The following is a 22,549-nucleotide window of genomic DNA, read 5'->3' as shown; positions in this document are numbered from 1 at the left end:
AAAACCCAACAAAAAAAAAAGATTATTATTTATCTTCTTATCATGATTTATTCATACATGGAATTCAAATATAATAAACATGAACAACAACACAGAAATGAGATCAAATCTAATAGATGTTCTCATTTCTATTAAAATCTTTACAACAGTTTATAAACACTTTCTCGATCTAGGTGTATTCAATTGTTGGGATGAGAAATCGTAAATAAATTTTGTATTATGTCAGTTGTTTTGAGATACCCCAAAAGAAAAAAAATTCATTTCCGCCACCTTAAATTGAATCAAACAATGTGAGGATGTGCCTTATCGCGATTCAATCGTTCCTCACAATCATCGAGATAATTCTGATAAATGTAAGTCGCAAAACCCCACAAAGCCATAAGCAAAGAAATCACCTTAACGCCATTCATCATATCTCGAAGGACAACCACAGCCACAATAGGCGTAATAGCCAACGAAAGAGTACTAATCACATTCGAAAACAAAGAAGAAACTGCGAAAACAAGTCCAACTACGCCCACAGAAGAAACCTGCCAAGAAACAGCAGTCCCAACCAAATTCAACACATACGACGTCTTTCCCAAACTAAACGAATTCATTTCATCCTTTACTAAGTTCCATTCGCCGCTTCCAAACAAGCCCATAACAGACACAGAAGTGGCTACAAAACAAGTATAAATTTGCATGTATAACACTACAGAGAAAGTTTCCTCTTCTTTAAGAAACTTCTGAAATACAAGCTGCAAAAGGGAAAGCAATAGAGAATAAAGTGCAGAAGCCCCAATTGTGGATATAAATCCTATAACATATTTCAATCTCGAAACTCTTTCTTCTCCAGAACCGTCGTTCAAAGCTAGGAGAGCGGCTGACAGAGTAAGAACGATAACAGAATTGAATATTAGCATGGTGAACTTCTGACCGTTGATTAAGAAGGAGAAAACAGCGTTGAAAGCCAATTGAATCGCGCAAATGAGGGAATAAGTTGAAGCTGAGAGGTACAATAGACCGATGGAATATAACATATTATCGACTGCAAGAAGCAATCCAAGTGCAAAATATATCAAAACCATTTGGGAAATTGGAGAATCTCGGGATGAAGAGATAAAAAGACAGGGAATGAGAATTGGAAAAGCAGCTGTTTGGACAAGAGTTGCCATCCATGTACTATTTCCTCCATGATCATAGTAAACTCTTCCGAGAATTATGGCAGAAGATTGACCTATGGTTAGAAATGTTATGTTAAGAGCCACGAGAAACCACCATTTCCAGTATTCGAGTTTTGAAATGTGTGAATGGAGAATCAGATTCCTATCGTCCATTAGTATAAGCTGCCGTGTATCAGCTGGAAACAAAAGAATTCATAAACAGAACAAGCATTTAGAAACCTTTGATTTAGCTCAAAAGAATGTCTTTTTTTTAGGATGCATCAATTCACAAGGTAATGAAGCATACATAAATCACCAAAGTAGATAAACTAAGTGCTCAAAACCTCAAAAAGTGCCATCGAATCATCGAATCAAAGTTCTCAAATTGACTGAGATCATAATTGACGTTGCTATCTAGTCTTGTCTGTTGATAAAATCATCTCCATTGGTTCTGCAAAAGTTTGAAATCATTTGTTCTCATCGAAACAAGTCTCCATTCATTGCACTTTCAATTCTCTCATTAAGTTCTCATCCTCATTGGCCTATTGAGTTTCTTCATGATTTGTTCCAATACCTACCATCCAACCTTGGAAAGTTCAACGTTACAAAACATTGCTCACTCACCCTTGTCCAGGGTTTATTTCTTGAGAGTGTTAGCACGGCCTCTACCACCATATCCTCCCACTTAAATCAAAATTTTCTTAATGAGAATCGAACCCAATTTACTTGAGCTGCCCTACAAATGTTCCATATTTTAAATGTGGGATATTAGTCTTATACCTACTTACCTTAACCAATTTTTATCCACCCATTTTAGCTCAAGGATTAAAGTTTATTTGTTCTATAGGTTGAAGTCTAAAATTTGAATATGACTAAAAGCACTTTGATTTTAGTGGTGGATTATTTCGTTTGTGCTAGCCTGTTCTAAGGATTAATCCCATGTTAAAAGGAAAAAAAAACTACCAAAACATTGGATCACACCAATATAATTTGTAAAACAAACAACCATATAAGCATTTTTTTGCTTGTTTGAGCTCAGATTTTGCTCACACCAAAACAAACATCAAAACCGAATGTGTTTTGGCTAGAGTCGAACCCTAAATAATTCAGTATTGAGCTTCACATACGTGTATAGTTAGAGTAATTTGAACAAACCATCGTTAGTTTCTTATTTTAAAATCTAGAAAGTTAGCACAGTCCCTCATAGACATAACCCCATTTCAACTTAAGTTGTTCTAAGTAACAATCTAACTCGTAACATTTAATCTCTTAGGCACCAACTCTGGTCACTTGAGATACTCTAATGAGTTCCAACAAACCGTCATTAGTCTCAAATGGTAACCTAATTTTGTCAACATATCGAAAGTTTCCTTACGTATCCGTGATTTTCTTTCATATATCTTATATTATTTATGTGTTTTCTTCAATATCAAAGCTCTATTTTCTTTTCTATTATTCAAGTGTGAAGACTCAAACTCATTACGATGCTACGAGTCTCCAACATCAAAGCTCGATTTCTAACACTTGTCAATACAAAAATCATACAAAAATTTCAAAGTTACTAATATTAACCTATAAATTCATTTTCATATACCATCTAGATAAACACATACAAATTGATTCAAAGCTTTCTATTCATTATTCATATACAATAGATTTCCTAATTTCCAATGAATAAGACCAAAATCAAACAAGAATTAACATATAGAACAATTAAACCCTGTTTTTCTTTCTATTCTTTCTGAAATCATATTAAGACATAAAAGAATACATTTCAAAGTTCTTAATCAACAGAATTCAATTTGAATTAAACACAGTCTTTTACAATATAATCGAATCATAACTTGGACTATAATAGTTGGAAAAGAGCCAAAAAGAGAAACCCACCAGACATTGTTGATTAGGATTGAGCTCTTGTTCTTCCGCCGCCGTCAAGATGAGAGAGAGATACGCGAATTTGGAACCAAGTGAAAAGGAATGATATTTATCAGTTTTTTTCTTTGTGGGAGAGATGGTCGTGCCAAACACGACCTTATCATCTTCATCTTTTATCACGATTAATTAAGAATTATTATTTTGTTTTTATATTAGGAGGTCGGTTTTTGTTGGAAATATTCAGATCTTAATTTGGATTTAACAATATATATTTTAAATCATTTATGTAAAATTTAAATGAATATTTGGAATCATCCTTCACAAATGTTAAGATGGTTAAGATTATTTGTTTTTTTAATATTATTTAACATTTAAATTTTGTTATTTTAGTTTTATAAATTTACAAAATTAAAATAAATAATTAATAATCTAAATATTCTATTATATAAACAAATTTAAAAAATAAAACTGTTTTGAAAGTTCTATAAAGATAAATTTATTTGAGTTCCTAAATTATTAGAGTTGAAATATAGCCTACCGAATAAACCAATGAAATCGTGTCCGAATAATTTTTATCAAATATTTCGAGTGACAGTTAAAAATATAATGTCATATGAAAATGAATTATATATATATATATAACGAAATAATGAGAAATTCTCGATATGAAATATTAAATTCATCGACTCTTTACTGAAAAATGAAAAATAACTAAAGATTCGATTATTTTGTCTCTTTTTTTTTTTTTTGTTAAGTAGGGAACGTACACGATTTCGAGAAAGATTCAGCAACACGATCAGAAGGTAGGAGTAACAAACGACACACTAATAAGGATGACAATTTGAAATCGCCCCGCGAAAATCGAACCGAATTATCCCATTTGGGACGGTTTTTCTCCGAAACCGAACGGGGATGGGGCAGGGATGGTATTAGAGTCCCCCGCCTGGATTTCACCCCGATTTTGTTCCGAACACCATAAACATAATTAAATATATTAAATCACCTATATATTTATTTATTTATTATATTTTATAAAAAGAATAGGATTATTTTTTTATAATAATATAAAATTTTAATATATTATAATATATATTATATTAAAAAATTCGTTTATATAATTTTAGTGTGTAATTTTTATTTTTATTTAAAAAAATTTATTAACGGTGCCCCGCGGGATTCCCCGAAACCGAAAAAAATCGAACGGGGCGGGAATTAGGGTTGTAAACGAATCGAATCGAAGCGAATATTACTGTATTCGATTCGTATTCGTGAAACGATTCGAATATTCGTATTCGTATTCGAAATTTTTTCGAATAATTAATGTGATTCGTATTCGATTTGAAATTGATATTCGTATTATTCGATTTGATTCGAGTATTCGATTCGATTCGATTTTTTTAAAAACATATTTTATACAATTTATTCAAAAATTTGAAAATCACTAGAGTAGTGTCGAGTGGAGAAGACGACGAGTGGAGAAGAGAACTACATGGAGACGGCGGCGGCGACCGAAGTAACGTCGACTTGAGAAGAGGAGATGATATGGAGGCGGTGGTAGGTTTTGAGTGATTAGAAGCAGAATGACTAGACGTGGGTTTCAAGTTTTTCAACAGAAGAAATATATATATGTACTAGGTTTTAGAATAAATAATATTTATAAAATTAAAATTAATAAAATGGTATATATATATATATAATATATATATATATAATATATAATATATATATATAATATATATATATATATATATAATCGAATATTAGCGAATACCGAATCAAATATCTTGATTTTGTATTCGTATTCGTTTATTAGTCGAATCGAATCGAATATTTTTATTCGAATTCGAATCACAAAATTACGAATACGAATATCAAAATTTGAATACGAATACCGAATCGAATCAAAAGTATTTGATTCATTTACAACCCTAGCGGGAATGGTATTAAAAAAATCCCCGAAATTAAAACGGGACAGGGATGGTAAATGCATTCTCCGCCCCTACCCACTAACGATGAAAAATATTATTTGAATTATATAAATTTGAGAACAAGAACGATTAAATTAAACAAGATACCAAACCGAATAAAATGTAATAACAACTCAAATCTTCTCTATATTTTATTTGTCTAGATTACTTAATAACATGATTAATAAAGATAACTTAGTCTACATACCTATATATACGCTAAAAAGTATCTTTAATCATTTATTTGCTTTTTGTATAATATTCCTTCAAACACGCATTTTCTTCCCCTCTCTCTCTCCCTGAGAGTTTCTCCGGCGCCGGAAAACCTGTCAAAGAGCCAAGAGGTATTATCATAATCATTTATGTATACAGTTCTCTCTATAATTTCTATTATATATACATGCGATCATGATAGTGTATGTATAATGTTCGTAAAATTGAGATATATATCGCGATTCGCTTCATTCTGCATTTTACCTTACGATATATGAAATCTGCTCGTTATTCTGAATTGCGATTGGCATTTTAAGCTTATACTTCCATGATCGTATCCTCAAGCCCTAGCTCTCTTTGAATTTGTTGTTTAAAGCTTGTTCGTGAACAAAATTCCATCAAAATGTATATATAGGACTCGTTTCTCGTTTCTGCGCATTCCTTACATTGCATGCGATTAAGAGTTTTGATATCTTCTCGATTTAAACTGATTATTTTGCTTTCTATGGCAGAACATTGGAACTCTTGGTTTAGGTTTTCCGCATTGAAAGTGAAGATGATTTCTGTAGAAGCCAGCGATGTCAAAAGTAAGTGATACTTCACTTCATTTTTTCCATATCTGATCAATTGTCTCTTTACTGAAATCATACTGTTGGATCATAACTGTGTTAATTCGTCTTGCATTTACTCAGTTGTGCAAAATTTCCATTTCCTAGGGTTCAATTGAAAAGAAAAGTACATGAATTACTTTCAGCTTGAGCTAGTTTGATCTTTTGAAGAAGGATTCTATTGTAGTATTAGCCTAGAATGGAAATTTATATGACGATTCATCGAAGCTGGTACTGGAAATGGATCTAGTAGGGCTTATAGAAATCTAAAGAAGAAGTATAACTGTTTCTTATCAAAATATTACAGATCTTTTCATAACTGCTAGAAACAGATTAGCAGTTTGAATAGAAGTTAATTAACTGCTTCTAATGAGCAGTTAATACCTAATTAACTATCAATAATCTAGAAGTTGATATATAATCAAACTCTCAAAGTTCATTATTAAACAAAAATGTCAGGAGCAAGGAGAAACTTATGCTTATTATATCATTTAATGCACAAACTGATTTGTGCTTCTTTGATTAGATATAGGATCATCTTAATCCATGCCCTATTTTATTTGAATCTTTTGAGGCTATGGATCATTTGTTTGCAATCTAGCGATGAGATAAGATCTAGCGCTTTTAGTTATTTTCCTGGAGAAAGTTAGCACGAACCCCAACAGTTATGCCTCTACTTGAACTTATACGTAGTTAGTGAGAATCGAATATGAGACATTTGGTCTCTTAGAAAAACCTTGAATTAACAATATAAATGATTTACACAATTTGAACATGCTTAGTTCTCATTAAGCAAGATATGTACATCATAAATTTCATTAGTAGAATACAACTAGCGTAATCAACTACATTGCTAACTACATGTGTCGTGGATAACATCTGATCTAGATCCAATTCTCATTCTTTGCACAATTTTCAGTTGGTGAAGAAGTTGTTCGGGTTTTGATACATCGTTCTATTATGAATCAACACATTTTAGTAGATTTCTTTTCATACTTGATCATCACCAAAGAAATCTTTCTCTTAGGATGCAAAAGTAACTTTTGTTTCTTTTGCACTTGATAATCTATTAAACAAGATAAATGAAGTTTTCTTAGTTAAGGGTATATCATGTGTAACTAAAAATTATGAACTAGGTAAGACATTACAATAGAGCCATTAGAAGGCAATATATATATATATATATATAAACCTTGTATTAGTAATGAGAAAGATTTATAAACTTTTAATGAGATACTAAACATGCTCATGTTCTCATTTTCAAAAACAAAATATACATCATAAATTTCATGAGTCAGATTAACCTAAACGACTACATTGCTAACAACATGCACAGTGGACAATATCTGATCGGGATTCAATTCTCATTCTTTACACAACGTCTAGTTTGTGAAGATTGTTTGGATTTTGTTTTCACTGTACACTCATACAACTTATTATTAGATTTATTTTTATAATTCATTATCTCGTTTTCTTGTCGTGTAAAATTGTGACAATTATCTTCTGAATCCTTTCAAAATGAGGTGGTCTTATAATAATTTTCTACATATGTAACAGAAATTGGACTCGGTTTGACTGGCTGTGGCGTACTGTTTACATTAATGGGGATCTTGTTCTTGTTCGACAAAGGGTACATCGCCATTGGAAACGTAAAGAAATCAATCTCATTTATGTTTCAGTTTGATTTATGTTTCCTAAACCTAACATTATTTTATTTTAACATTTCTTTGGTAATAAGATACTCTTCATATCAGGGGTTACCTTAACTATCGGTGTGAAATCAACAGTACAATTCTTCACGAAATGCAAAAATTTCAAGGTTCTGAAGACCTTCTCTACACTTGTTTTGCTCATTTGCGTTTTGTTTTTGTTTTTTAAATCCATACAATTTATGATTATAGGGTTCCATTTCATATGGTGTGGGTTTTCTCTTGGTTCTTTTGGGCTGGCCTATGATTGGTATGATTGTGGAAACATATGGTTTCATCATTCTCTTCAGGTTTGAATTATTTATTTTGCCTTGTAAAAAAAGCAAAGATGTTAATGAAAAATAACGCACTTTTTGAATTATATATACATATGCAGTGGATTTTGGTTGACGATAGCTGCATTTCTTCAGAGGCTACCTATTGTTGGTTTGATTTTCCGACAACCGGTTGTGACATCGGTAAGTGATTTATCTTTGTAGTCTTAAATCTTAATAGATATTAGTAGTTAAATATAGAGTTCAAAACTTTAGGGGAAAATTAAGCTTTAGAGAGGATTTACATTTTTTGAAATTTATTTATATTTGCAGTTTTTTGAAAAGAGCAGAGGCAAAAGGGTGCCAGTATGAAAATGAGAAATGAGAATATTATTAGACCCATGAGATGAGTCTAATGGTGGGGAAAAGATTAGTCAATATTCTAGAATAGAGATATCTAGATTTAGTCAAACAAAACTTGTAAATGTCATACATATTTTGCACTAATCTGATAATTCAATTCATTCTACTCAACAACTGCAAGCAAGTCTCCTGCTTTGCAGAAACAGTGTTTTGCATCTGATCCCAAATCCACCTGTAACAAAAAAAAAATCTTTAAATTCATAACTTTCATTCTGCCAAAGTAAGCATATAAATAAAGACTATCGATAGAGAGTGATAATTTTGTGTCATGAATGGTATTGAGAATGATGTGATAACCCGTGATTGAACTTGAAAATTTGAATTTCAAATCATTCCCGACGCATTCATGGCACCAAATCATGGTTCTGTTCTCTATCATTACTTGTAAAGAAACTTTAATACTATGTTTTGAAAGTATTTTACTAACCTCGTAAGCATTTATGTCCGAGAAAAGAACCTGCAAAAAAATTTAAAATATATATATACAGTAATGATCTTCATGTTGAAACATAAAAAATAACAATAATTCAAAATTGCAATAAAATAACTACCTTTTTCCCAGCTTCAAGTTGTTCGACGTCAGCACCAACAGAAAGAACCTAAAAGTGAAAATAATTTTAATTTTCTTCTTTTTAAAAAATGTAAATAAAATTCAATTATGAACTAGTATATAGTTCAAATCCTCAAAAGTTCTTACCTCACCAAGAAGATAGCGTTCAAATTTGACTGCTGATTTTGGCAGCAATACTCCTCCACTCGATTTCTGAAATTTATGAATAGCGCGCGTAAAAATGCAATTTATCAAAAGAAAGAATTGCTTCTTTCCAGAAAAGCATATATTTCGTAATATTAGAGTGCAGGAATTTGATATCACTTGGTAACAAAATTTATGCTCTCTATCATTACTTAATATAAAATTTTAGAATTAACACAAAAGTTTGAAGACTTGTATTGAGATTTTATTGATTCAATAATATAACAATTTACAGTTTATATCTTCTCCTTAACTAATAAACAACACAATGAAATAACCGCGAGACAAGTTTTCTTTTCTTTTGCCAAGTAAAAGAGGTATTTGAACAATGCCGAAAAACGAGTTGCAAACAAGAAAGACAACCAAATAGGAAAACCTTGGTTGTGTATAGCAAGCACATTGACACAAATGTGGGCAACTTAGGAGTAAAATAAAATGAAAAATGTATAAGTTACAGGGTTTATAGTAATAAGCAAGTATGAACTTTCTATCCTTAGATAGTTTCATATTTGTTGATCATCCTATAAGAAGCTTCATTTAATTATATATATATATAGCCACAATGCAGATAGATAGATAAATAAATACGATCCAATTTTGTTTCTTCCTAAACTTGTTGTTGATTCTTATAGAATACAACAACACAACATCCTTTTACTGTTGAATCCTTTCCAACAATTCATTAGAATACAGAGTAGTGAAACCTCATCTTCTCTCATATTCTATATCTAAATGAATCCACAGAAATATCTACTCTAGATTTCCAATTCTAACAATAATAGAGAGAGAGAGAGATATTAATTATTTACCTCAGGTAGGGATTCTAAGCGAATGAGGACTCTATCCGCTTGCGGTATCACCTGAAGCGATTCGAATTTCTTAGCTATAACATAGAGATCGATAACTAATGTTTAGATGAATGAACGAACCTTTGAAGGCTCGAATTTCGTTGCAATTGCACTGACTCTAACGAAATTTCTACGAGATGCTGTTAAACAAACAAACAATCGATAGAAACAAGAGTGAATTATAAGGAAACAATCAAATAATCAAATGAATGAATATACTCAGTCGAACCAGAGAGTCTTTGAGTAGAGAAAGAAGTAGTTTCAGTTCCTCGATGTATCAGAGGATTCGCGACTGCTAAGAAGGTAGACGCCATAACTAGAGAAAATAGAGAGAGAAATGTGAGTGAGCTTTCTGAAGAAGACCCTATCTTGATGGGAGTTTTCTGAATAACTGAATCTTAATGTTTTGGGCTTATATTTATCTGTTTAATATGTTTGGGCTTCTTTATACTATATGGGCCGAATGCTTCAAACTTAAGAGACAAATGAATTTGGGCCATCATGTCAAATTTCAAAATTCACAAAAATAAATTATTTCAACTGGACTTTATTTGGGCTTATTATTTTTTTTGGGGGGTATTTTTCTCCTTATTTTGTAAATAAAATACACTTAGGAGAAAAATGGGGATTAAATTTCAATGTTTTACCTTCTTGGATGATTTTAAGGTGGAGATTTTTTTTTAAGTAAAAAAATTAAAAAGAATTAATATATAATAATAAAATGAAATTTTTTAATTTAAAATATATAGTATTTTAATATTTTGATTTTGAATACACTTTAAATGTAAGTTGAGGTCATGGATGTTAGGTGTTATTATGGTAAACTTTAGGTAAGGTAACATATGCAGTTGCATAAGTTGCATAAGACTTCACCTTTATAGAATTCTAATTTATTAATATTTAATAATATTATATTATTAATATTTTTTTTCTTTTTTTTTACTTTAATATTAAATATATATTATATAATATATATAACTTTTTTATCTCATTTTATTTTATTAAAATTTAAAAAAAAATACTATTTTAGAGTCCAAAATTTAAATTTGTTTTGGCCTCTAATTTTTATATATTGGTTAATAATTTGATAAATAAAAAGAGTGAAATAATGTTTAATTTATTTAAATAACTCAAATCTAATAAATTATACTTCTCTTTTAATAATTTCAATATTATATACAAAATATAGCTTAAAGTTTTATTCCATTATTTTTTTTTAATTTAACCATAACATTAATTTATTAAAATATTAAAATACCATAAATTAATGCATATCAATATTATTTAAATAAACTCAAACATAATAACCTCTTTACGGAGCTTCTTTAATATTGTGCCTTTTTTTTTTTTTTTACTCAAACTTTATTATTATTAATTTTTTTTTTTTTCACTTCATTTATCATATCACTCATTTGATCTATCAAAATATCACAATACTTTTTATTTAATAAAAACAAAAATTCAAAATCAATTTAAAAATAAATAAATCAAACAAAGATTTTATCCGCAACTCAAATATAAATAAAATATTTATTAAATCTATTTTGTCACTCCATTTATTATATCGCTCATTTTATCTATCAAAACATGTATTACTTTTAATTAATCATATGTGTAATAATTTGTTATAATACTTATAATCATATACTCTCTCACCTCTCATTCTAAAAAGATAAGTTACGTAGGAGCTAAATCCTAATAATCTTATATGAAAACTAGCATTTATCTCGTGCATTATGATATAAAAAACCGTAAAAAAATATTACGGTAAAATTTTTATGGGCGGGTCAACCCAAAATCCGACTCAAATATCTATTTATTCTCACATATATCCAAATTAACCACAGCTCTCGACCCGACAATCCGGACACTTTAAAAATTAAGCATCATTATATATATAGATTAGTTAGTTAAAAAGTTGAACTTATATTGTTAAAATGTCCCGCGTTCATCCAATTTGGTGTTGAATTTAAAATATAAAGTGTTATTAGCCTAGTTGGTTAAAAGGTTGTACTTGTTTTGTTAGGTTGCAAGTTAGAACCATACATATAGCATTTTTAATTTTATTTTTAACCGTTTTAAGTTTATGGGCGGGTCAACCCACAATCCGACCCAAATATCCATTTACTCTCACATATATCCAAATTAACCACAGCTCTCGAACCGACAATCCAGACACTTTAAAAATTAAGCATCATTATATATATAGATAAGCCACAGATCATTCACTTTTATCTTAAATTTTAATAAATCAAGATCAAACAAGCCCTAATAACTCTTTAACAACTTCATCCTCCTCTGAGAGAGGGTATGGTACTGAGCTGAGCCGACCGGACCGTCTGGAAGATGGGACCAAATGTCTGTCCCTTTCGTCCTTAATTTCTGCAAAGATACCATTTTTTACTCTTTCTTTTCTCTCTCTCTTATTATTATTAATAATAATAAAAAGCCAAAAAAGGTATGTATGAAGGGCAAGACTGAACTCGTTAGGGTTTTATCTTATTATTTGGTCCCATTTGGGAGGAGGGTTTTATTGCTCTACCGGAGCAGAGAGATGATGACTGTGAAAAAGCTCTTTGGCCGTCAATGGAGGATCTTCATAATCATCATCATCATTATTGCTCTCTCCAACTTCTCTCTCGTTTCCTCAAAACACCATGGTTAGTGTTTTACTTCTATTCTCTCTCTATATATATATATAGTTCTTGGTTTCAGCTTAGATATTCACTTAAATTTAGGGCATTCAGTTGAATTATTAAAAAATGTTATAACTCATTGTTTGCAATGACAGCCCTGTTTTTATTTTAATCTTAAACTTGTTTGATTTCACTATTTAGAGCATAAAAGAAAATACAACTAGTTAGTTTAAGTGTGATAAATTTCTATAGTTCGATTTCCACTTAAGAAGGGGCTACAAATGCCCCTGGCAAAAGCTCGACCTAGCTAATACATCAAAATGTCGGATATTTCTTACTTTGAATGAAATTGGAGACTAGATAATTCAAAATTATTAATAAATGATGATGTGTATAATACAAGGTTATGAAAAGTGAAAGATAGTCTATTTTTAAGAGAAATTGTGTTTTGAGTTTAAAGGGATTATGGCTTTGACAGTGTGTTGATATTGGATTATTAGATTTTTTATATATTTAGTATTATTTAAAAGAAAATAACTTTGATAAGAAAGGAAATCAATCAAATTAAAAAAAAAAAAAAAAAAAAGAGACAAAGTCTTTTAGATGACTTTTGGGCACACACTTTTGTATAGGTGTAAAATTAAAATTGGTTTATTTTTATTTTAGATAAATAAAATAAATTAAACATCCTTATATTTTAGTGTAAGGTTTTGAATAATAAGAAATTAAATTATAATGTTTATGTAGATAGTGATTCTTTGAACCTTATTTAATTTAAGGTTATTTAAATAATAACATTGTTTGAATAATCTAATTTCAAATAACTCGTATTATAATCAATTTATTTGTTTAGAGACAATTTCAGTTTTAAAATTTTCGAATTTCTTTAAATGATCATAACAGGCAACCCGGCCAATGACATCATCGAGATCATCAACACGAACCGAACAAACGATAAACTTTCTCGTCTAAACAACAATCCCGGTCTCGGGTGCATGGCCTTACAATATTCAAAACAATGTAAAGGCAATTGCACCCGTAACAATACAATAACTTGTCAACCAAACGAAGACGACTTCACCGAGATTTTCGCAGCCAATTGTGGAGTTGAGCTTCCAACTTTCGGAACCATAACCGGGCACATCATAGGATGTAACCACAAATATCTGAAATCGCCATCCGAAGTCTTTTATAGGGTTCTTTTTCGCGATAAGAAATCGGTTTCTATTTTGAGGAATAGAAATCATACTGAAGTGGGAATAGGTTTGGTGGGAGGAAATGATGGGTATTATTATTGGTGTGTTATTTTTGGTGGTGATCAAGGTAATACGTCGTCGTTTAAGCTTGAGGATATGGGTAAAGGGATTAAGCAAAAGAAAGGATGCTTTAGTGGATCTGGTGATAGTTTTTGTAAGCAAATCAATGGTGGTGGGAGATTATTAAATAATGTTTTATTGTTGGTTTTATTATTATTGTTGGTTCTTTATGTATGAATCATTTTAAGGATATGATTAATTTCTCTATTTTATTGTCTGTTTTTAAATTATGTATTTTTATATTATTGCAAACTTGAACATATGAAAAAAAGTAAATTAGAAATTAATAGAAAAATAATTGGATTATGAACTTAAAATCATCATGAGATTTGGAATTGACAGTATCTAATTGGAATTTTTTCGTGGTAAACAAAAAATTGAAAACAGTTTAAACTTAAAATATAAATAATAAAATAAAATAATGCATATATATTCAATTATTAAAATATCATATACCACTAACGTTTAATAATAATAATTTTAAAATATTAAATATTCAAAATATTTGTCCAACATAATTGTCTAAAAGTAACTTAAAATTTAATAATTACAATAAATAAGAGAAAATAAAGAGTTTTTAGTAAAAAAAAATTATCTTAAAATTATAATTGATTTTTTCGGTTCGAAAATGTTTCCAGGGCAGATAAATACCATCAGGTTCAAAGCGGAAAAAATACTACTCTAATCGATTTGGTTGCGGACATTTATAAATTGTCATTCTTATTTGTCTTTCAAAAAAAAATTGATGAATAAATATTTTAGTTTAGCTTAATAACTACTATTTTAAATAATTTGTGTTATTTTTAAAAAAAATTATCAATATAATTCAATCAGTACACTCTAACTTAAAATGTTTTTATTTAGACTCAAATAAGACTAAATTTGTTATTCTTAAGCAAAATATACATATTTATATAATGATTTTTATTATTTTATTTGATAAAAAAAAATTGTGTAAATGGTAAAAAATGAAGAATCAGCATTGACATTATAAAGCATATTATCAAATTTGTTCTTAATTTTTAATGTAATTAGCTAGTCATATTTAGATAAATGATTAAACTAATTAAGCTTTTAAGAACATTAAATTTATAAATTATATGAAATATTAAAATGTTATATAATTTAATAAAAGTAGAGTAAATTTATAAATTTAAGAATAAATTATTACTTAAAAACTATGAAATTATTAGTTCTTAACTATTAGTTTGTTTTTTAAACTAATTTAATTATACAAACTTTTTAATAAAATTAGAGTTGTGATACTAACTTTTTACCTTCAAATTTTCTATAAAAAATATTTTTTTTCTCAACTAAAACTTGCATTAAAATATATTTTTAAATATATACCTAATATATCATATTAATAATAAGAAAGTCTAAATATAATTTTATTGTTTGATTTAATGTTCAACTACAATTAAAAAATATTTAATTTATAATCAAAATACTAAAATATATATTTTTATACAATTTAAAAAAAATATTATACCTACAAATCAAAAAATATATATAATACCAAAAAGTAGTTATCAGTATTAAACAATTAGACATATTTATACCAAATCAAAATAAGATGACAGATTTCTGATTAAAAAATTCACTAAATACAATAACTTCCATATATATGTTTATAACAAAGAAATTTATACTTCAAAATACGATGATACAACACGAGATGTGCATAGAGAGTGAGCTTGTGAATCGAGCAAAAGCTGTAATATTACAACTTTATATACTAACAACATTGCGATCCCCTTTGTTTGTTTCTTTCTTTTTATTTCCTCGAGTTTCTTCTATTTTATAAACATATTATTTACAAACCCTTCCGAGAAATCATTGAGAAATCATCGAGTTTCAATCTCTGTGTTGGATGAAGCCGAACCCTCGCACACATTGCTCCTGCAAAGAGGGCATACGCTGATGCCCCGTTGTTTAATAATAGATTATCAGGCTCTATTCTTAACGAATGGCATTCCTCATTTGAAAATAATTACTTTATAAGGATGGGATATAACTAAAAATATTTTCTATATAATTTGAAATACTCTCGGGTTCAAGTGGCATTAATTTTGCCGAATTTCTCGGGTTTAATTCTCACTAAGAATGTCTTAGTTTCCTAAATAAAAACGTTTACAAATGGGCAACATCCAAATATGTTTTTTGTAATGTGTTGTTTCCAAATTGAGGATAAGTCTTTGTAAAAAGAAAATTTAACATGAAAAAGAAGAAAAAATGTTATGAATATAAGGTAGAAAAGGAGAATTACCCATGGACTTCTTTGAGCCATTTGTCGACGCAAACCATATGGTATTCATGACGGCAGGGAAGAACTCTAATTTTCTCGCCTTCTTCATATTCGTCTAAGCAAATGTGACACCTGTACAATGTAAATATTTTCGTCAATGTGAACTGTGGCGGCTACTAGTGTCTTTACAATGATAAAAAAAGTCTTATAACCGAGCCATTTAGTCAACCTAATGCTAAATTAGTAGGCCCAATTGGAAACACTTTCTAGAGTTGAAAGAACGTAGATAAAAAAAATCTTGGAAACACCTTTTTTTGTCATGAATCTCATAAGGATGTATGTTGAATTAGATCAGATTAGGTTTTGAAACATTACTTAATTAGACATATATTAGGAAAGGTTACATTCATGCTAAATTAGTATCTACAATAGTGCAAGCAATGAAGGGTGGATTGACAAGCTTTCAAACATAGGAATCACGTTTGAAAAACAATATAGTATGAAGTGATCAATACCCAAAATTAATTGGCAGTTTCTTTGTTAGATGCTGAAACAGAGACAAAAGCTTTTGGATCTAAATCCGGACCAAGATGAGAAAATGCAGATAATATTTTGCGTCTAACACTAAACCCTATTTTCAAATCGAGATATTGAAAATTGGAATAAATACATGTTTACTAATGAATCCGTGTTTCTGCCACACTTCAATCTAATGATCATATACCACATTTTACAGTTATATCCACAATCTTAACAAGTCTACTTTTAAGTCATCCAGTTCAAACATTTGCAAGTCAATAAAGATCAGATTAAGGAGTTTTAAAGAAAATAATATTTAAACAAAGGCTATGAACATGGTACTTACTAGCAAAGACGAGAATAGATTTTAGTTGGTTTTTATACCCCATTTTAAAAATGCAAAAAGAGGAAGAAAATGAGACATACTGTTCTTCGTTGCTAAGTATGCCATCAGCCGTTACCAACTTTTGGTGGCTCTTGATTGGAAATGAGTTGACAATGGATTCTGGAGCTGGAAGTGATGCTAATGAAAGTGAAAAAGGTTGGTTGTGAACCTCATCCAGAACCTGCATTTAGATATCAACCATGATGGAGGGTTCATCCAATTACTTAAAATATTCAAATCATCAACTAAAATACAAAATTACCCTATACTTTATTTTTAACAGTGTTTTAAAATGTTAAATAACAACGATGTTTTGGTCATTTCAACAAAATAACCCACTTTCTACATATTATAAAAAGCTCTAAAGAGTATACCTCAAACAGTGCTTCTGCCAGCATGACTATCCATGAAATACTTGCTAGTGTTCCGGATTCTTCACTTGGGGCAAGTGAATCACATGAGCATGTACCGTTTGGATGGAGCCCGGATGCACAGAAGGTAGCTTGTTGCTGATTCCCCTCTTCGTTAAGGCCATGGTTGATTCTTTCTAAGATCTGTATTGAGAAAGATTGGTATGAGAGGTGAAGTTGAATTACAATTCAATTCTTATGTTAGGAGAAACAATTTTTTTTCTAAAAGATAGAACCCTTTTAACTAATCTGCAAAGTCCTCAAATAAAAAGCAATTATGAAGTGTGAAGGATGAAGGATGAAACTGATATTTAAAAAATCATATTCATTGGAATTATAATTCCACTTTAAGTCATCCAACAAACAAAGAATTTGGAATTTGACCCCAATTCCAATTTTGACATAACCAAACATGGCCTGAGATCTTATACAAACATTAAAAAACTCAATTACCAAATGGAAAATGTTTCCACACACAAAAACAATGTCCACTACAAGTCTAAAAATGACCTACTTGAAAACACTTAGGCTATGTTTGGATGTAGATAATTGGAATACATTTCAATTCTTAGGTTTGGAGAATTCGAACTGAAACTTAAAAAATCATATACATTCAATTTCATTGGAAGTTTAGTTCCATTTTAAGTCATCAAAGAAAAAATTTGGATACCAATTCTGACATATCCTAAGATCATATAGAAACATTAAAAACTCAATTACCAAATGGGCAAACGTTTCCACACACAAAAATAAGTGTCCACAACAAGTCTACAATGGCCTACATGAAAACACTTGGGCTATGTTTGGATGTGGATAATTGGAATTAGAATTCCAATTTTAAAAGAATGTTTGGAGAAATCATATAATTGTAATTCCCAACTATGAACTATGGAATTGAAACTTAAAAAGCCATATAGATTCAATTTCATTGGAAGTATAATTTCACTTCCAAAATCTTATTTAAGTTATCAAACAAACAAAGTTTGGAATTTGACCCCTAAAATTTCCGCTTAATCAAAACATAGTCTTTTGTTTTGCTTGTGGATCTGAATAAGAAACCGTAAAATAATATTTTAATCGGTGTTAGACTAATTTCAGTTTTCAAATGTAATTCCATGTGAAGACATGCTAAAAAGAGTTGGAAACATGATCATGAGGAAAACCATAATATAATAATTTTCACTTACCGCGGATCGTGCTTGGCGACGACGCTCGCTCCACCGACGACCATTAGCACCCGAATAGACATGATCACGAGGACGACCATCATAATGAAGATCACCGTTAAAATCAAGCAGCCATCTGTCACGAGATCCTAGATCATCAGTATTACTGCCAGTCATGAAAACTAAGGTGGAGGAAGAAGAATCATCGTTCCTCCTAAAACCGCGTCTTGAAGACAAAGCATCCCAGAATTGTCTTCTACTGTTCCTTCTTGTCTCGCGGTTATTTATCTCATCATTGTTACTAGGTAAACTGTTGGACGATATACTCACCAAATCAAGATGCAGTCCTCTTGTAGACGAATCCCTTTCGCTACGACCTGCAGAACGAAGCCTAGACGCAGCTCTGTCCAATCGAGCAGTGTAAGTTCCCAATAGAAAAGATGCATCATCAACATTTACCTCAGATCTACTAGTGTTATCCTCATGAGGCGTTTCCTGATCAGTAGTTCTATTTGCTGTGGCGTTATCAACAGTATTTAACGGATCCGATAATTCTTCAGTGGAAATTACAACTTCAGTTTCAGAAGAAGTAAACCTAGATTCAGCACCAAAAGCAGAAGATGATTCGGAGATGGAAGTCCTTGATATATCACTAATAGGAGCTAGGTTTTCTAATGAAGTAATTGAGGATTTTGCTGGATTACATTCTTCCACCTGTAAACATTATCGAATTTGTTTTGCAATCAGATGTTTATTGAATCATAACAAGAATATCATGATCAACTTAAAACTACTAAATGATTCACTTATCACATGAAGAAATACCAAATTTCAATTCAATTCACCTCAATTACAGTTTACGAATTATCCAATCAGGGAAAACAAACAAGAGTAACATTAATAATTAAAGGATTATCTCAACGAATCTAGACAGGTTTTTTCTCGATCATCAAGGTATAATCAGATGTATACATGATTCAATTTGTTTTGCAATCTGATGTTTATTAAATCATAACAAGCATACCATAATCAACTTAAAACTACTATGATTCACACTTAGCACACAAAGAAACACCAAATTCCAAATCAATTCATACATATACATCTTCTTACACCTCAAGTACAGTTTAGGGTTTATCCAATCAGGGAAAACAAACAAAAGTAGCACTAATAATTAAAGGATTATGTCTACGAATCTAGACGTTTTTTTCTCGATCATCCAGGCATAATCAGATGTAGTATACATGATTGAATTTGTTTTGCAATCAGATGTTTATTATATCACAACAATCATATCATGATCAACTTAAAACTACTAAATGATGCACACGTATACATCTTCATACACCTCAATTACAGTTTACAAATCATCCAATCCAGGAAAACAAACAAGAGTAGCACAAATAATTAAAGTATTATCTCTACGAATCTAGATGTTTTTTCTCGATCATCAAGGTGTATAATCAGATGTATACATGATTAAATTTGTTTTGCAATCAGATGTTTATTCAATCATAACAAGCATATCATGATCAACTTAAAACTACTAAATGATTCACACTTATCACATTCAAAAACACCAAATTTCAATTCAATTCATACGTATACATCTTCTTACACCTCAAGTACAGTTTACAAGTCATCCAATCCAGGAAAACAAAAACAAAGAGTAGCACTAATAATTAAAGGATTATCTCTCCGAATCTAGACAGTTTTTTTCTCGATCATCAAGGCATAATCAGATGTTTATTAAATCATAACAAGCATATCATGATTAACTTAAAAATACTAAATGATTCACACTTATCACATGAAAAACCACCAAATTTCAATTCAATTCATACGTATACATCTTCATACACCTCAATTACAGTTTACGAGTCATCCAATCCAGGAAAACAAATTAAAGGATTATGCCTACGAATCTAGACAGTTTTTTCTCGATCATCAAGGCATAATCAGATGTTTAATAAATCATAACAAGCAAATCACGATCAACTTAAAACTACTAAATGATTCACACTTATCACATTCAGAAACACCAAATTTCAATTCAATTCATACGTATACATCTTCTTACACCTCAAGTACAGTTTACGAGTCATCCAATCCAGGATTAGGTCTACGAATCTAGACCTTACTATTTATCGATCATCAAGACATAATCATTAACGAAAAACATCTTAAATCAAATTTTCCGATCAATTAACCTATAGATACGAAATATACATGAAACAAAAGAGAAGAACAATAATAAGAACTTCATCTCTTACCTAATAAGAAAGAAGGAAAGTCGTATGTGTAATAAATACCTCAGCCGATGATTTTGAAGTTGAAGCGCCACAAAGGAGAGATGAAACGACTTTGTGTCTGGTCCGATCGAACCAGGAATCCGGTTTCCGTCGTAAACTGCTGCTCTTGCATCCCATGCCTTTAGATACTGACTAAGGAGATAGAGAAGAGAGAGAGAGAGATTAAGAGAGAGAAATGTTTGAAAGAGAAGATGAAGAAAAGAAGTGGAAAAGAGGAGAGAGAATTTTTTGGAAAATTATCGTGGACCCAAGTTTACGTAGACAACGCTTAGTTGGGCTTTTTAGGTGGGCCTTAATAGATAGGACAGGCGATTGGCCCAAAATATATAATTAAGAATTTTTATTATTATTATTTTGAAAAGTTAGTACTCTTTTTTAAAAGTTTTTAATGAAATCGAATATAATAAGATTCAATAATGTAACATGATTGGTATTAAAAAGTGTTTAAATTTGATATATAGATAGATAGAATAATTAAAAAATTTATATGAGAAAAAATGTCTGTTTATATTAAAATGAGATGATTAATCATATTTTATATATTAAAATAAAATTATAATGAAATCACAATAAATATGTAATTAATATTATAATGAAAAAAACACACTTATATACTTGTACAACTAGCTCACTTATACGTATGTACTAATAACATACTAATAATAAAGGTCATTTAAACGTAACGTATGTACTATCAAAAATTAGCTTAATTTTTATTTTTAAATTTATATATTTATTAATTAAATTGTAATATATTTTCTTTCTCCTTATTTTTCATTAATTAAACTATGTAATTTATTTTATTCTTAAATTTTTTATTATTTTAATATTAATTTCTCTTTTATATTTTATCTTCTTTTTTTATTAGAATTTATTTCTCATATTTCTTAAATTCTCATTTTTTTATAAAAATTTAACAACTTATTTATGAATTTTATGTTTTATTGTAATATTTTTTTGAATAATTTTTTCTAATTTAATTTAATATAATAAAAATGAAAATATAAAATATATATAAATAAAAACTTTGACTATCACATTGATATTCAATATTTGGTATCACATTTAATCGAATTACTTTAATTAATTTAATTCGAATCTTTTTTATTTAAATTTAATTTTAAATTAATTCGAATTAAAGTAAGATTTTTGAATTTTTTGAAAACTAAATTGAAAACTTAATTAATTTTTTATTATTTATTTTAATTATATATTTTATTATTATTATATAATTTTTTATATTAATTTTTTTTAATTATTTTAATAATTTAATTGTAAAATATAAATTTGATTTAACAATAAAAAATATATATATAATTCTGAACACTAAATCAATTTCGAATTGGTTCAATTTTAATTGAATTCAATCCGGTTTTGAATTGATTTAAAAAATATAAATTAATCTGAACCAATACATAACATTGATAAGATTTCCAAAACTCAATAATTAAAAAGAAAAATAATAGAAATTTTACTTTATTCTAAACCTTATTTTATTTTCTTAACTACTTTTAAACTTTTTAAAAATTAAAAAATTAAAATAAATTTATAATTTTATTTTTCTTCATCCATGGATATGGGCAACTTCAAAGAAAGAATAGCATTTCAAACAAATTATATTCCATCATCTAAGCAAATTCTCATTGCCTTTTTTATTTTTTCTTTCTATATTTGCCATATTGGGTATTTAAGTAAGACCTAGCTTAATAACATATATTGACTTCCTATTACAACTTATTTTATTCTGAAATTTTGGAACTT

At 29.3% G+C, this 22,549-nt stretch overlaps 5 protein-coding genes across 5 annotated transcripts; 2 read left to right on the top strand and 3 right to left on the bottom strand.

Annotated features, from left to right (window-relative positions):
• On the bottom strand, positions 1 to 3,160 carry LOC124942298 (probable purine permease 11). The gene is made up of 2 exons (XM_047482771.1): positions 3,033 to 3,160; positions 1 to 1,342 (listed from the first exon to the last, which is right to left on the bottom strand). The coding sequence occupies exons 1-2, from the start codon at positions 3,037 to 3,039 to the stop codon at positions 282 to 284; spliced, it is 1,068 nt and encodes a 355-aa protein (XP_047338727.1). The 5' UTR covers positions 3,040 to 3,160; the 3' UTR covers positions 1 to 281.
• A 2,089-nt stretch (positions 3,161 to 5,249) lies between these two features.
• On the top strand, positions 5,250 to 8,286 carry LOC124942338 (vesicle transport protein GOT1-like). The gene is made up of 7 exons (XM_047482818.1): positions 5,250 to 5,331; positions 5,713 to 5,787; positions 7,366 to 7,457; positions 7,547 to 7,627; positions 7,710 to 7,807; positions 7,894 to 7,975; positions 8,105 to 8,286. Exons 2-7 carry the CDS (start codon positions 5,757 to 5,759, stop codon positions 8,141 to 8,143), a joined length of 423 nt encoding a protein of 140 aa, XP_047338774.1. The 5' UTR covers positions 5,250 to 5,331; positions 5,713 to 5,756; the 3' UTR covers positions 8,144 to 8,286.
• LOC124943931 (10 kDa chaperonin 1, chloroplastic-like) lies at positions 8,146 to 10,110 on the bottom strand. Its single transcript, XM_047484387.1, has 7 exons — positions 10,016 to 10,110; positions 9,878 to 9,956; positions 9,758 to 9,808; positions 8,892 to 8,957; positions 8,746 to 8,793; positions 8,622 to 8,651; positions 8,146 to 8,366 (listed from the first exon to the last, which is right to left on the bottom strand). The coding sequence occupies exons 1-7, from the start codon at positions 10,108 to 10,110 to the stop codon at positions 8,298 to 8,300; spliced, it is 438 nt and encodes a 145-aa protein (XP_047340343.1). The 3' UTR covers positions 8,146 to 8,297.
• Positions 10,111 to 12,267: 2,157 nt separating this feature from the next.
• On the top strand, positions 12,268 to 13,926 carry LOC124942904. Its single transcript, XM_047483475.1, has 2 exons — positions 12,268 to 12,456; positions 13,336 to 13,926. Exons 1-2 carry the CDS (start codon positions 12,351 to 12,353, stop codon positions 13,923 to 13,925), a joined length of 696 nt encoding a protein of 231 aa, XP_047339431.1. The 5' UTR covers positions 12,268 to 12,350; the 3' UTR covers position 13,926.
• Positions 13,927 to 15,293: 1,367 nt separating this feature from the next.
• Positions 15,294 to 20,976, bottom strand: LOC124942685. The gene is made up of 6 exons (XM_047483231.1): positions 20,789 to 20,976; positions 18,498 to 19,190; positions 17,275 to 17,454; positions 16,942 to 17,081; positions 16,018 to 16,128; positions 15,294 to 15,668 (listed from the first exon to the last, which is right to left on the bottom strand). Exons 1-6 carry the CDS (start codon positions 20,903 to 20,905, stop codon positions 15,596 to 15,598), a joined length of 1,314 nt encoding a protein of 437 aa, XP_047339187.1. The 5' UTR covers positions 20,906 to 20,976; the 3' UTR covers positions 15,294 to 15,595.
• Between the last annotated feature and the right edge of the window lie 1,573 nt (positions 20,977 to 22,549).

This window comes from Impatiens glandulifera, chromosome 6 (assembly GCF_907164915.1).
Source record: "Impatiens glandulifera chromosome 6, dImpGla2.1, whole genome shotgun sequence".
Classification (NCBI taxonomy): domain Eukaryota; kingdom Viridiplantae; phylum Streptophyta; class Magnoliopsida; order Ericales; family Balsaminaceae; genus Impatiens; species Impatiens glandulifera.
This window is presented reverse-complemented; position numbering and strand designations above follow the sequence as displayed.